This window comes from Telmatherina bonti (assembly GCF_933228915.1).
Source record: "Telmatherina bonti genome assembly, chromosome: 22".
Taxonomy (NCBI): domain Eukaryota; kingdom Metazoa; phylum Chordata; class Actinopteri; order Atheriniformes; family Telmatherinidae; genus Telmatherina; species Telmatherina bonti.
Window position 1 is genome coordinate 16,716,383 of NC_136631.1, and position 14,529 is coordinate 16,730,911.

The 14,529-nt window shown below is 38.7% G+C and overlaps 3 protein-coding genes across 3 annotated transcripts; 1 reads left to right on the plus strand and 2 right to left on the minus strand.

Moving 5' to 3' along the window:
- Window positions 1-2,351: 2,351 nt before the first annotated feature.
- ccdc197 (coiled-coil domain containing 197) lies at window positions 2,352-4,352 on the minus strand (the record flags this gene model as incomplete). The annotated part of the gene is made up of 10 exons (XM_079261585.1): window positions 2,352-2,356; window positions 2,398-2,566; window positions 2,644-2,760; window positions 2,837-2,947; window positions 3,048-3,220; window positions 3,323-3,405; window positions 3,484-3,641; window positions 3,741-3,914; window positions 4,077-4,122; window positions 4,249-4,352. 10 exons carry the CDS (start codon window positions 4,350-4,352, stop codon window positions 2,352-2,354), a joined length of 1,140 nt encoding a protein of 379 aa, XP_079117711.1.
- Window positions 4,353-7,966: 3,614 nt separating this feature from the next.
- Window positions 7,967-11,474, plus strand: LOC306772291 (ankyrin repeat and SOCS box protein 2-like). Its single transcript, XM_079261712.1, has 8 exons — window positions 7,967-8,118; window positions 8,416-8,585; window positions 8,708-8,863; window positions 8,948-9,193; window positions 9,280-9,451; window positions 9,649-10,237; window positions 10,338-10,491; window positions 10,632-11,474. Exons 1-8 carry the CDS (start codon window positions 7,985-7,987, stop codon window positions 10,766-10,768), a joined length of 1,758 nt encoding a protein of 585 aa, XP_079117838.1. The 5' UTR covers window positions 7,967-7,984; the 3' UTR covers window positions 10,769-11,474.
- LOC306772292 (protein FAM181A-like) lies at window positions 11,474-12,249 on the minus strand (the record flags this gene model as incomplete). Its single annotated transcript, XM_079261713.1, has 1 exon — window positions 11,474-12,249. One exon carries the CDS (start codon window positions 12,247-12,249, stop codon window positions 11,476-11,478), a length of 774 nt encoding a protein of 257 aa, XP_079117839.1. The 3' UTR covers window positions 11,474-11,475.
- Between the last annotated feature and the right edge of the window lie 2,280 nt (window positions 12,250-14,529).

Genomic DNA, 14,529 nt, shown 5'->3' on the forward strand with positions numbered 1-14,529 from the left:
AGTGACGAAAGAAAGCAAAGTTGCATTTTAGCAAACATGCGTCAGACGTGCGGATGTGTTTTCAATTTTGTTTCCGCTTACTGAAAACCGGATGTTTGCGGAATACCACGTGCGTGTTTGTGTTAAAGGGACAGTACAAAGTTTATAGGCTGACGTCATAGCGTAATGATTAGTATGGTAAGATTTATTTACAAAAATGTTACTTATAAATGTCTTATTATTAACGCTTTCATGCATGGATGAATAAAAACAATGCAACATTTTTTAAGTACAGTATTTTACCTCTGCAGACATATTCAATAATACTTTTTTTTATGTTTATTGGTGATATTTAGAATTTATCATGAATTATGACTTATTTTAATGTATTCTATAAAATATTTATAAAATAATATGTAATCATAATTATATGATGTAAATCTTTTATAAAATGTAGCTGTATAATTTTTTTTTTTTTCCTATTTATTGCAAAGGCAAACTGGTGTAATTACATGATATTCAATTATATCCTATATTTATTTATTCTCCAGTGAGTGGAAATGTATAGGATAACTTACTAACATCCACTGAAGTGATTTATTTACAATATCCCAATTCATGAATATGCAAGAAAAATAATTTAAATAGGTGGCCACTATGCATGAAAGGGTTATCTGTATCTGTTATCTGTCCATTATTGCAATCCATATTTTAGAGAAACTGAACTCATTTTAAATGACTAAACATATATTTATGTCTTGGAATTGTGAAAATATGGATTCTGGACCACAAAGGACTTCAGGGAATAAAATCAGTGGGAATCCTGATTTAAATTTTAAGATGGAAAAAGTAGGCTAAAAATAAATATATTTCAAACAATATAAAATCATTACCAGTATGAAGGGTACAACATAACTTTACTTCAAGTATTAGCAGGAACATTTGACATTATAGGTTTGACTCTCAACAGAGCAGCAGACAAACCACAATATACTTAATCCTTAGAAAGACAAGCTGAGTCTTACTACTGATTGTCTGTGTTACATTGTGTCATTAAAAAAAGAGGTGGTAGCTAAACATCAGGATATGCAAAAATAAAACATTTTAGCAAGACCTTCCTATCTATAAGCTATTGTCAGCAAAATAATTAATTTGTTTCCATTGTACAAGTCTTTTTTTAACTGTAGTCAGTTCTCTTGAGTGAAACACAACCTACCTCAAAGTACCCCATCCTCATAATAAATGGCAAGATGCTCATTGCCTGATGAAGAGGGAAAGTGCATTAAACTCCACTTCACAGCATTCTTGGTCTAGCTGAGAATTATCCCAAATGGGACAGCATCATTTGAGTATGAGCATTTTATTTTAAAATATTTTCAAAAAACAATAATTACATTACAAGGACATCTGTGAAGTTTGGACACCCTGAGAAATATAAGTACATAATCAGCTGTTTTCAGTCCAGTTTCAATTATCCTGTGGCATCACTTTATGCAGAGCAGTTGTGTAAATCACAAGTTTGATCATGAATATGAAATATGAATTCAATTAATAACAATCTGATGTTTGCATACATCATAAATTCTACCAGCATATTTGGACTCAGTTCAGTTTAGAAGCCAGTGATCAATAGAGGACAGCTTAAACAGATTTATAACATTCACTTCCATCCATGTTAAATATTAAAAATAGCTGTAATAAGCCTTCTTTTTTATCCTCAGCTAAATCATTTAAATTCAAAACAATCTGTTCTTCTATCAGGCTTTGTCTCATTTTGTGCTTTGACAGAAATTGAGTTTAAAATTTTCACACAATGTAAAATAAAACTGAAGGATATTTTTTCTATTTGTGTACATTTAAGAATGGAAAGGTGCAAACTTTACTCCTGTTCAGTCTTAAAAACCTTTTATAGACCTTATCTAACTAAAGAAATATATAGTCGCATACTACACTCTTAAATATATCTTATTTTGATTTGAATACCAAATAAAAATAGTTTTGATTTGAATATTAAATCAAAAATTGTTTGGATTTGAATATCAACTAAAAATGGTTTTGATTACCGATAAATCAAAATAGGAAATTAAGGTTTTAAGAACAAACCAAATGTAAACAATTCCAGATTCTTTTTTAAGTGTGTCTTGAATGATTGCTATCAATGTTGAATCTATATGTTATCAGTTTGGAACAACACTGTTAGGTCATTGATAATTGAAAGATTGTAGATCAATGTATTGTTACAACCTTAACACATTACTGTTTAAAACACTGGCAAATTTAGGTTGCCAATGATTATAAACAACAGTCTTCTCACCAACTTCCTCCACCTACTTTTTCTAGAACTTTAAGGCACATTTTATGCCAACAAGAGGTTACTCTGAAAAACACAACAGCAATACCATCAGTTAAATGTCTCACTCTTTTTACTGACTTTACTTGAGCTTTTAATTTGTGTTTTACTTCCAAGGCTTTTCATTGATCCCCTCCATCTCTTGTCTGTCACAGCTGCTGTAGTTGTGACTGCAGAGGCAGACCCCATCAGCCTCTTGACTCTCCGCTCTGTGTCAGCTTTGTCCAAAATGCACTCCTGAAACGATTGGATCGTCATGACCTGGTCAAACAAAGCGGTGTCTATTGTATGAACGGCAGTGATTAGCTCCCTACCTTCACCATGTCTAACATAGTCAATGTATTCATGCTTTCCAGCGGTCCATAAGCTGGAAGGTAACACTGCTGTGCGAGGTTGTTGATAGCCATAAGTAATCTTCCCACCTCGTCAACCTGTAAGAGAGACGTAAACAATGATATACAGAGCTGTATCTTCATCATCATTAAACTCATAATCTTAATGACATACTTTCTCTCTGGATACACCTTGCACCATTAGCAAGTTAACTTCAGCTTGCTTGTTTCTCTCTTTGAGGGTTTCTAACTCACTCTGCAGCTCTGACAGTTCCTTGTTTGCCATCTACAAAAAAAGAAAGAAAAAAAATCAAATTAAAAAAATCATTTAAGCACTGTGGTATGAACAAATGCCAAACCAAAACATATTTTAGTTTATGTCTGACCAGTTGTTTTATGCTGTGCTCCTGTTTCATACTCCCTAGTTGTTGCTGACTCTGTTCCACCTCAGCTTCCATATGCTCCAAACGCTGCAGCAAGTCCTGATGTGTGATAGACAGGGTCTCATGGCGCCAAATGATGGGCATAACCAAAGATTCACTCTCATTATTGCAGTAAACTGGGAAAAAAACAGCAGTTTGAGTCATTATGTTGTAAACATGAAGTTAACACAGTCGCACAGACAGAACAAACTCAAGGAAAAGTTCAGCTTTGAACTTACTACTGGGGAGATAATCTAGGGTTTGCATCAAGAAATCCTCAAAGATTTTGTATTTCACCATCCTCTCCTTTAACCGTTCCTTTCTAAGAGAATAAAAAGTTGTGGAAGCTCGGTTTAAAAACTGACTTAGTGAGGAGTATTTGTTGGTTGTAAATTCTCACCTGACTCTAAGTTGTTTCAGCTGTTCTGTCAAGTCCTCTATCTCTTTCTGCTTCAGAGCGTTCTGCTCCTGTGTAGCTTCACACTTCTTCAAAGCTCTCCGTCGCTTAATTTCATTCTCAGCTACAAACTTCTCAAATTTCTTCACCCGCTCTTTATCCTGGAAGAAAAAGAGCAAGCACATTAGGACATTATCATACATGTCTCACATCATAATGACAGATGGCAACTTTTATTCTTGTGAACGGTCTAAACTCACCTGTTGTTTTTGTTTTTCCAGCTCTGATCTTCTATGAGCCAGGTCCTCCATACAGCTCCTGAACTGTTGCTGTTTGAGTGCAAGCCGCGTGTCCATCTCATCAAGCTCTGCCCTTTTCCTCATGACCATGGTCTTTTTCAAGGTGTTCACCCCTGCCACAGGGATCCTGCTAGTCTTCATGTGAAAAACATAAACACATAAGCTTTCAGTGTGTAAAGATGAGCTATTTGTTTATGTAAAACTTATATATGAAATATATAACACATTCCTACAGACAATATATATGCATTTTAATCTTCTTTTTGTTTTCTAGGTGTCATTGTTCATCATTCTTACCCCAGGAACAGCAGAGATGTGGCTATCAGTGTCTTCTTTTCTCTGTCTGGGTTGTTTTAAAACAAGAGTGTCAATAACAGTCAAATACAGTCAAAATATATAGTCATGCCACTGGAATCTGAAGCTGCAACATCATACATTAAATAAATAAATAAATGCTAAGACAGGCTACCTGGTTTCCTCTGGCTGTGTCACAAAAATGTTGTGCATGGCTTTTTCCACCTTGGGTTTTGGACAAGAGTCGCTGTTGAAGACAGGAAGAGGAGAAGTCGCCATGTTTGTGGCAGATTGGCCTAATTCTTTCGTCCAGGAGGTGTGATGAACAAACTCGTCTTTTACTTCCAAAGCGCGAACGATCAGACGACGATCGATGGTCTTTTCCGCATGTCTTATTGGAACTGTGTAGCCGTTGCCTAGTAACCACAAGCGACTAACCGAGAATGTGGTTTACGCGTTGTCATGGTAACTGCAGGTGAGGGGGTTCTGGGTTCGAGGCTGAATGGAGATGAGGTCGTCAGACGTCGGACAACAGAAGTAAAATAATTGCGACGTCCTGAACCCAGATGGGAATACCGTATGCACTGCTGGTTTTGGGGATCCAGAGACCACCTGGCAAATTCAAAAGTTGGAATGAGAAATTTTGCTTATCTGCAAACTTTGGTTGTGTCATGCAACACATGACTCTGAATAAAACAAACAAAAAAAATTTAAAAAAAAAAAAAGCTGCAACAACAACAATTCATATAAGAGATGCAGCAGAAATTGAACATTTCAGGGAAACAACACAACATTGGCTTGAAGTGATGTGTGTGTAAAGTGCCCTGTGACAACATTGTTGTGAAGTGGCGTTATACAAATAAAGCTGAATTGAATTGAACATCATGTAAAATGTTTTGCTAATGTTTCCAGTTTGGCAGTCATGTTCTGCTTTTTTAAAATTATTATTATTGTTTGTTTGTTTGTTTGTTTTATCAGGTTTTTCTTCTTGTATGTCTTATTTTGTGTAATGGTGTAGGCCAATTTGATAAGATTTTTTTTCCATATTTCTCACAAAACATTTAGTTATCTAACTGCCAAACATCCACTGAAGAATCAAAGATACTTAACTTAGAATAAAAACTCTTGTCACCATGATCAATTATTTTTTGGGCTAATAATTTACTTGGTTTGTTAGTTAGCTCCCATTTAAAATTGGTATTTTGAAGTGTTCTTGGCAGGACATGGAGGGACTTTGGGAATGCACAAATAAGCTGTAGAGAAACAAGTCTGGGCTTCTGCTGGCCCCAATACCTGACTTAAGTGAAGAAGAACAGATAGGTGAATGAATTTGTGGCATTTTGGTCATTTGACTGTTTATCTATACTATTTTTGTCTGTTTTTATTGTTATTATTATTATTATTATTATTATTATTATTGTTATTGTTTTCTTTTTTCCGTGTTTTGCATGAGCAGCCTGTGAAATAGTTGCAATGCTGCCTTTCAACATGAAGGTTCCTAATTTTCAGGCCTTTCTTGTAGTTTACGTTTTACCTGTGAGGCTGTGTAAGTTTTCTCAATATACTTTTGCTTCTTCACACTGTCCAAAAACCCACGTTGTCACATTGCTAAAATGTCTTTTAAACAGACAGATTATATACAGCTTGTGTATGCTTCTCTTCCACAGTTCTACACACAATGAAGTATAGAAAATATACGCAGTGATAGTGTTTTCAATCTGAAACTTTCAGTAAATAACACAACGCCATGCAATCATTCTATATATGGACACTAGAACCTAATATATATGAAATAGTGAATAATCAGTAAGTAAATAGTTCTCAAATTTGTAGTTAGGCAAAGTACTACAGAAACTTGTATAAAACCCTAATCATATCTTTCAGTTTGTTGACTTCATTCAAAAAAGTAATTTGACACAAAGACAGCAGGAAAACGACAGACAGTAAGCTGTTAACAAAGGTGACTGTTTTTCTTTTTACTTGGGTAGGCTTCTGTTATATGTTGTTCCAAAGTGCTTTGTGACAGTGAGGAAGAATGTTGAAAAGTTTACCTGTTGTTTTTATGTTTCTTTGTTGGTTTTTTGTAGCATCTTCTGTGCTGAAGGCTTGTTCCAGAAATACATGACAAGTTATTTTAAGATGTTGTGTAATGGTTCACTGGAAATACACCTGGCTAAGGTGTGCGTTCTACCAAGGAATTTCCTGATAAAAACTCAAGAAAATCCTATTATTTCTGTGTCAATCATAAAACAATATTCTAAAGTAACTTTTAAAAATCACATACTGGCTTCAGTCTGCATGAATAAAACTGAATGATATTCAGTTTGATTGGTGGGGCTTCAAACTGGCATATGTGGATCCAGTTTTGTTCTTTGTTTTTTTTTTTTTTTTTTCTTTCAATCAAAATGAATCGCAGTCCATTTTGTGGGTTTTTGCTGATCTAGTAGTTTAAAAAGTGGAATCAAACAACTACATTTGTACAATGTTTCTGAATACTTTTGTCTTTGTTCAGCAAATGGACAGTAAATTTGCCTCACAGTTCATATGTGTAGTCTAGTCCCTTACGCTCTTAATTAGTTTGTTTGTTTGAGACAAAAGCATGTCCACTTCCAGTTTTCATGCAGGAAGTTTTTTTCAAATGCATTTCTTAAGAAATGCTTGTGAAAGAATTATCTGTTGTAACTGCAAGGTTTTCCAAGCACATTTTCACTTCTCACTCTGAGATGCACTTTTTCCAAGGCAGGAGCACATTTTATATGTTGGGTTTCTCCGAATGGACTACAAATCCCTTCCAGTGATGAGTGCTGTGAGAGGACCCAGGTCTCTCTACCAGCACCTGAGCTGTAACAGACACCATGTCTGCTCCCTGGCTCAGCACATTTCACTTAACACCAAGACAACCATACTCAGGTGCGTAAAACGTTTACTTTACAATTCATGTGTTACATTGCCAGACAACAGAAGCCAATTTAAATGCAAAGTATTTGTTTTGCATTTATTACTTATGCACCTATTCTGAAAAACTGTTTCATTCTGAACAGTAACTAAAACTTTAATGTTTTTAATGATCAAATGTTGTCCATTATTGTTATTGTATCAATTATAATGTGGTGCAGATTTCAGACTGTCAGACATTAAGCTGAAATGCAAAAAGAAAAGAAAAAAAAAACCAACAGTGTGAAGCAGAAGTGCATTGCTTCATACATTGCACAGAAGCATGCGGATATGTTGTCTTTTATGATGACCTTTAAGCTGATAAGCTTCAGGTTTGCCTCTGATCTGTGGCACACAAAACGCTCCCTCTTGTGGAGAAACCGCAGTCCATTAAACTTGTGTGAATGAGAGTTTGCATACAGACATGATTATCAGTTCTGCGCATTTCCTTATTGGTGCGCAGCAAGGAACTTATACTTTAATCATTTTAGAAAGCATGTTGTTTATGAAGATTATTATCATCAAATTTTGGCATCAGTCCTGCGTGACGGTTTTGTTGTAATCTTGTCTGCTGTCATTCCTGTACACTTCCTCAAATATATGACTTCACACGTCAGTCTGCGTGGACTCGGAGCAGCAATTGTTGAGGCTTGTAAGAGGAACAAATGACTCAATGATGTGTTGAGTCTATGATATGAAATCTGCTTGCTTTATCTGGAAATCTGCCTGTAATGCAAAGCTCTTGCGTGGGGGCTAAGGAAGGAGCACAGCTCGCGTTATCTTCAGCGTTTCTTTGCCTTATCTGTGAAGGTCCGATGCTTTTGACATATAAGGATGCAGAACGTCACCCCGCCGCCTGACAGTTCAGTCCCAAAATAACCGGAGCGAACACAGCTGAGCCCCCCCCAACTCGGCGCTGCTCCGCCGCCGTCCACACGCCGTGAAGGGGCAACATTGGTGAAATTTCTACCACTACAATGACTAAATTCAGCTACTCCGACTATTTATCTCAGTTCCGCAACGCTGGAAGTAAACGCAGTCGTGTTTTGTCGTTACTGCGGGGAGATGGCAGGAGAGGAGACGGTCAGAGCGACGGAGCGTCGGAGACGGAGTGAGTCTTTGTTGCTGCTTTTCAGAGAGGCTGCACGACTCTGTTGTGTGCGTTTGTGTGAAGGGTAGGGGGGAGGAGTGGGGGGCCACTAAAAGCTGGATGTCTATATAAATTTATCATACCAGATCTGATTTGTTAAGATGAAAAAAAAAAAAAAAAAGTTATACATCAAAAGTAAAAATAAAGATGCCAGAGGTTGAGTTAAAACTGCTGGTCTTCTTCTTGAATAACACTTGACTGCTTTAAAATACATTTAATTTCAAATTAAACTTCTTTTTTTCCACCCCTCATTTCCAGGGAAGTTGGCCCTCTGGTCTTTGCCATCAGGAGAGGAGATGTGGAGGCTTTTAATGACCTGGCAACCTCCTCTTCTCACAGCCTGCTGAAGGAGAACAAAGACGGCTGGATACCTTTGCATTATGCTGCGTACTGTGGACAGACTGAGTGCTTGAAGACTCTTTTGAAAGGTAATGGCATTCAAAGCATAAATGATGGTTTTAGAGAAGTAAAACATTAAACAGGGTTTTGGGCACATTTTTAAAATACTAAACAAGTCACCAAGCTGGTTTGTGTTTTTTCTGTGCTCCAGTCCATCCAGGTTCAATTGACAAGCGTACATTACAGGAACAGACGGCATTGCTACTTGCTGTGTCATGTGAACATTTGTCTTGTGTGCGGTGCCTTCTGGAGTCAGGCGCTGACCCTGACATCTGCAGCAATAACAAAGAAACCCCTTTGTATAAAGGTACAGCTGTGAAGTGTTTAGAAGTAACATCATATATTACATATATTTGGGTTGGAAATCAGAGGATCTTCTTTGTCTTTGCAGCATGTACAATGGAAAATGTTGACATGGTGAACCTCATTCTGTCATATGGCGCCTCTGTGAACCAGCGGTGTGCACAGAGCTGGACAGCCCTCCACGAGGCTGTATCCAGGAACAACATAGAAATCTGTGAGATACTAATAAGAGCTGGGGCCACAATCAATCCAGCTAATACTTACAGCATTACACCACTCATTGTAGCTGCACAGAAAGGACATATGAAGGCAAGCCGTTACTTAATTGGAAAAGGTACGTATCTGCAGAAACTGCATATGATTTATAAAATCTTGGATCTGCTTCTGTGGCATTAAAAAAAAAACCCCACATCTTTTCAGGCGCAGATGTGAACATGCAGACTTGTGATGGCATGACGGCTCTGCATGAAGCCAATAAAAACAGCCACAAGAGAGTGGTAGCTTTACTGTTGGCTAATAATGCTGATGCCAACAAACCTACTAACTTGGGACTGCTTCCTCTGCATATTGCTGCCCAGTATGGACACCATGAGTAAGTTAAGATGCTATAATGATTATCATTAGAAGTAAAAACACTGCTTAAGATGTAGCATTTCTTTGCTCCTACTGCATTAGTGATAATAAATGAACAACAGAGTGGATATTGTGAACAGTGCTGGTTAAAGAAACATTTCTGCATTGTTTGTCTTCATTTGTTTATTTCTCCATACATCACTGCTTTGTGTTCAGGATCGTGTCCATGCTCATCCCAGTGACAAGTCGAGCCATACTGCGGCACAGCTGGATCAGCCCCCTCCACCTGGCAGCAGAGCACAACAGACACACTGTGGCAGCTGTGTTGCTGAAGACAGGTGCAGATGTAAACGCCACTCTGGCCCACAGTCACTCCATCCAGTACGCTGATCAACGAGCTACAGCACTCTACTTTGCTATTGCCAACGGCAGCACCAAAACAGCAGAGGTGTTACTGAACGCTGGTGCTAGTCTGAGCCTGGATCCAGTCAGTCCTCTGCTGATGGCTGTGCGTCAGGGCTGCATCAGCACCGTGTCCTTACTGCTGGAGCGGGGGGCAAATGTCAATACCAGAATCCCATCTCATCCCACAACATTCCCAGCTCTCGTTGCCCTTTGCATGGACAACCTACCTCTTCTCAAGTTACTTCTGAACAATGGCTGTGATGCAGACTCCTGTTTTTCTTGCACTTATGGCAGAGCCCCTCACCCACATCTAAGATCTAGTGTAAGCAATGGATATGTTTTGCAGGATGAAAGTATGCTTCCTTTAAACTGCAACGAGCCTCCAGAGAGGGCAACACAGGTGTGCAAGCAGGAAAAAAAACAGCCACACATTTCACATTGATTAAAATGTTCATGTTTTTTTTCAGCTAATATAGATTTTTCTGATTTCTCATCCTCAGTTCTGTGAGTGGATCTCAACACCAGTTATGTCCAAATGGGCAGGACCAGTCATAGACTTGCTGCTGGAGCATGTTGGCCATGTTCAGCTATGCAACATGCTCACACAACTACTCCACAGCAGAGATGAGTGGCACATTATTAAAAGGAAAACATGTAAGTGTCAGATAAGAATTGCAACACTCACTTATATCCCCGAAAAGAAACGAGCCTCTTTCAATCATCCTTCACTTCATACAAATATTTTTACAAATATGTAAGTGAACATGCTCCTTATCTTCTGTCTTATCTTACAGTGTCACCACGCCCGCTGCTGCACCTCTGTAGATTAAGGATTCGAACCCAGATGGGGAGAGAGAGACTGAGCTCTATTATGAGCCTACCTTTGCCAGACAGACTCATCAAATACCTGAACCTGGATGATGGACTTTAAAATGAACCTCAAGCAATACAGTCCTCAGAAGCATGACTAAATTTATCTTTAATATTCTTTTTTTAGTTGTGTCTGATGTCTTGAATGTGTAAGCGGTCCTCTCAAATAGCTATCTATTTATACTACTCGTGATGTGACAGTGAGACTCTTTAATCTGTCAGATTGTTGTTTTCTCTTTCTTCTTTTTTTTTTTTTTTATTTTAAATAGAAACCCCAAGAAATTGTTTTTTTAAAAAGAAAATCTGGTGCTCAAAAAGCTCTTTAGGAAAATTGAACTGTTTATTTAAAAATCAAGTCATTTTGTCAAACGTACCTATCAGGAATTACTGTGACAAAAAGGTGATTTTCATAGTCGAAAGAGGAAACTGAGACAGGATGTTTGAACTCATGTGCATGACTTATTTTTGTACCTACAAAAAAAAAAAAAGTCATTCTCTGTCGACTGCTGAAAGTAGAAACCTTTTAACTTACTGTCAAAATTATATGATCACAGGCTTTTGAAGGGGGCATGAAAGTAAAGCAGGTGAATTTACTGAGCAAGTGCAATTTAGTCCTTTAGATTGAAACGCCAATAATAGATGCAGCATTCCATTAAGTGCTTGAGAAAGAGTCTTTTTAAATTGCCAAAAGAGGAAGATGCAGTCTAAACCAAATGGACATCATTAGTGCTATTAACACGTTGCTGTTTGGTGACTTCAACTGGCTGATTAAATGAATCCAAACACACTGAAAATTGGAGACTGAGCTGTGGGCTTCGTCGGGATGGGTTTGATCACAACGTGCGTGTGAATTTTCTGTCCATGAGGATGCTCAAATCTTTCTGACTCAGTCCCTGCCGCCTTGCTCCACAGGCCCAGGGGCGGATGGGGGACAACAATGTGACTGTGGAGGACCTGGTGTCCGTGGTACTGGAAGGGACAGCAGCCGCAGACACTCACAGAGTGATGAGAGGTCAGATCCAGTTTCAGCTTATCTTTATCCACCGAGCTGCGCCGACTGGATGCGGAAATCGTTGCCTTTGCGTCGTCATCGTGACTCCTTTTCCTCTTTTCACTTTCTGTGCCTTCAGATGGGGCAACTGGGCTTCTTTTCAAACCCAAATATGAGATCTCCCTTTTAGGTTTGGTCAGCTTTGGCTCCTCCCAAAATGAAGCTGGAAGCTGGCGTTTCCTCATGGGCACCTGCTCCACGGCGCTCCCCACGTTCCCAACATCTTGCGCATCAGAGCTGGCCTGGCCTTGCGCCGACGCGCTCTGATGGACATTCCCCGCCGCTTTTGCGCACTTGTAGTCCGCAGATCTATGCGCGTGGCACCTCGGGACCCTGGAGTACTTCTGAGAGAAACGTTTCAGTTGTTTCTGTAAATATTTCCGGTGATCCACTGAGCGCCTGCACGGAGCGGATTTATCCAGAGCCGCCTTGATGTCGCTCGATGCCAAATTTACAAAATTGAGCAACGTTTTGACTTCATTGTCTGCCATTTTTAAAAAATAAATAAATAAAAAAAATCTTACTTAATCCATGTCCTATGTAACATAATCCACCATCAGGATCTGAAAAGATAACAGAAATATAATCAACTTTGCACAATTTCCAACCAAAATTCTCACTCTGAAATTGGTGCCGTAATTATTCCTTAATTGTGTTTATTTTCACTCACCTCTATAAGTCCGGTCTTCTCCAGTCCAAGAACAAGCTTCCCTCTGGACTACAGAAGCACTTCAACAAGTTGAATGAATATAAACTCCTTGTAGTTATGGTGCTTCCCTTGAACCAATCATCGACCCCAGGCCCCTCACAAAGCTCCCCAATCAGCCTCCAAGCGCCCTGGTATCAAATTCTTCACCAGTGCAAATTGTTGTCATGGAGATCTGGAAAAAGCCGCCAAGTGGTTTCAATATTTTTCCTGCGATGCGGCTGGCAAACATATAAAATAAATAATAATAAAATATATATATATATATATATATATATATATATATATATATATAAATAAATAAAAATTCAAAGCGATTAAATTGAAATAAACGCTGCTGAAAAACATTAGCCTTCATATATTCTCCTTTCATATCAGAGTAAAGTTGAGGTTTTAACACTGATGCACACCATGCACTCCCCAAGAGTGATGTCAGCTGTGAGATTTGGTGAGGGTGGGGGATCTAAAGAGTGCATAACCATGGAAAGGGGTTTGAACGCTCAAGAATCTTGTCTTTCTGTTTGCCCCCTCAATCGAGCGACACAAAGGCTGAATTACTCATTCAAACCTCGCGGGACAAAGGCAAAGGAGCTGGATAGCACTCCTGCATTTGTAGTCAAACATTTAGAGACTTAAATCGAGTCGTCATGAAGGAGAAAGACTCGGACAAAGCCCATAGAATTGCCATCAGCAAACATTTTCCTGTGTCATATTATGGGGTCTCCATGGCTCCCTCTGGCCCGCGGACAATAGCACAAGTTTGCACACTCGAATACTGTCACCCTGCCAACGGCAACAAGGGCCCAAAACAGGACAATCCTCAGAGAAAGCATGGGCTCCGTGGGGAAGGTTGCAATAGAGGAGCAAAATAGGACTTGTGAAATGCTAATTGAGCTTCATCCCCTTATTGAAGTGGGGAAAGAGTACCTATCGTTCTACTGAAGCACAGCAGCAATGAAATGAGATGTGAGGGAGCTGTTTCTCTGGTAAGTTGGTAAGTAATACCACAAGCATGTCTTGCACCAGGAGAGATTTGTCTGAAGTATGGCAACCTCTGTCATGACTAAAAGCCATTTATTTCAAGGAAACTCCAATTTACATGATTGGTTGACTTATTCGGTAAGTGAGGGGTTGTGTGTGGAGAGCCCTGCATGTCTATATGTGCCCTGGCTGGGTCGATCTCCCTCAGGGAAGTGCAACTCTCTTGTTATGGAGAAGCATTGGAACTCTTATTGTCCCCATCTCTTCCTCTCCTCACCGCTCTGTTCAGCTGAAAAGGCCAATTGACAATGGGACTCCCTTTACTCAGGCCTGTCACCCTACTCTTGTGCTTTTGAAGTAAAGAAGAGTGAGGAAAAGGAAGAGGAAGCATTTGGCATCCATAAATGGAAGATGGTATATGTAGAATCTGCAATGCTAAAAATTTAAAAAAAAAAAAAAAAAAAAAGGCACTTAAACTGCAGCATTTAGATATATTTTTGTAATAGTAGGCAAATTCCCTCAGACAAGGCTACAAGCTGAAGGAGTATTTGCTCTCCACTCAAACCCAGAGACGTTACAACCTATAATCACATATTCTTGTCATGTTTTCAGAAAGTCTGATATGAGTAAAATCTGAAAGTGTCGATACCTTGGTGGAAACTGTTCATAAGACATCTATCATTGATATTTTCTCACAAAAGGAGTTTTTTTGATGACGACGACTTCTATCACCTCTGTTCATAACTACTGAAAGATAAGGCTGTTTTGATCCCCAGGGGGAAATTAAATGTTACATCAACACAACATAAAAACCAATATATTAAAAGATATTAAAAGTTTAGAAAAGTCAGACTATAAATAAAAGGCAAGTCTGATTAGCAGAGATTCATACAGAAACTGGTAGTAGATTATGGTTTGATATGTTTAATTTGTTGTGAACATTGAGGAAAAGCTATTTACGGATTAGAGGCAGGATGACTGTAACTTTTTTTTTTAATGACATGTCAGAGATATTTCTAACTCGTTCTCACTCGCAACACAACACACACTGCTGCTCTGTCACAAATGCTTGATGTCAAACCTA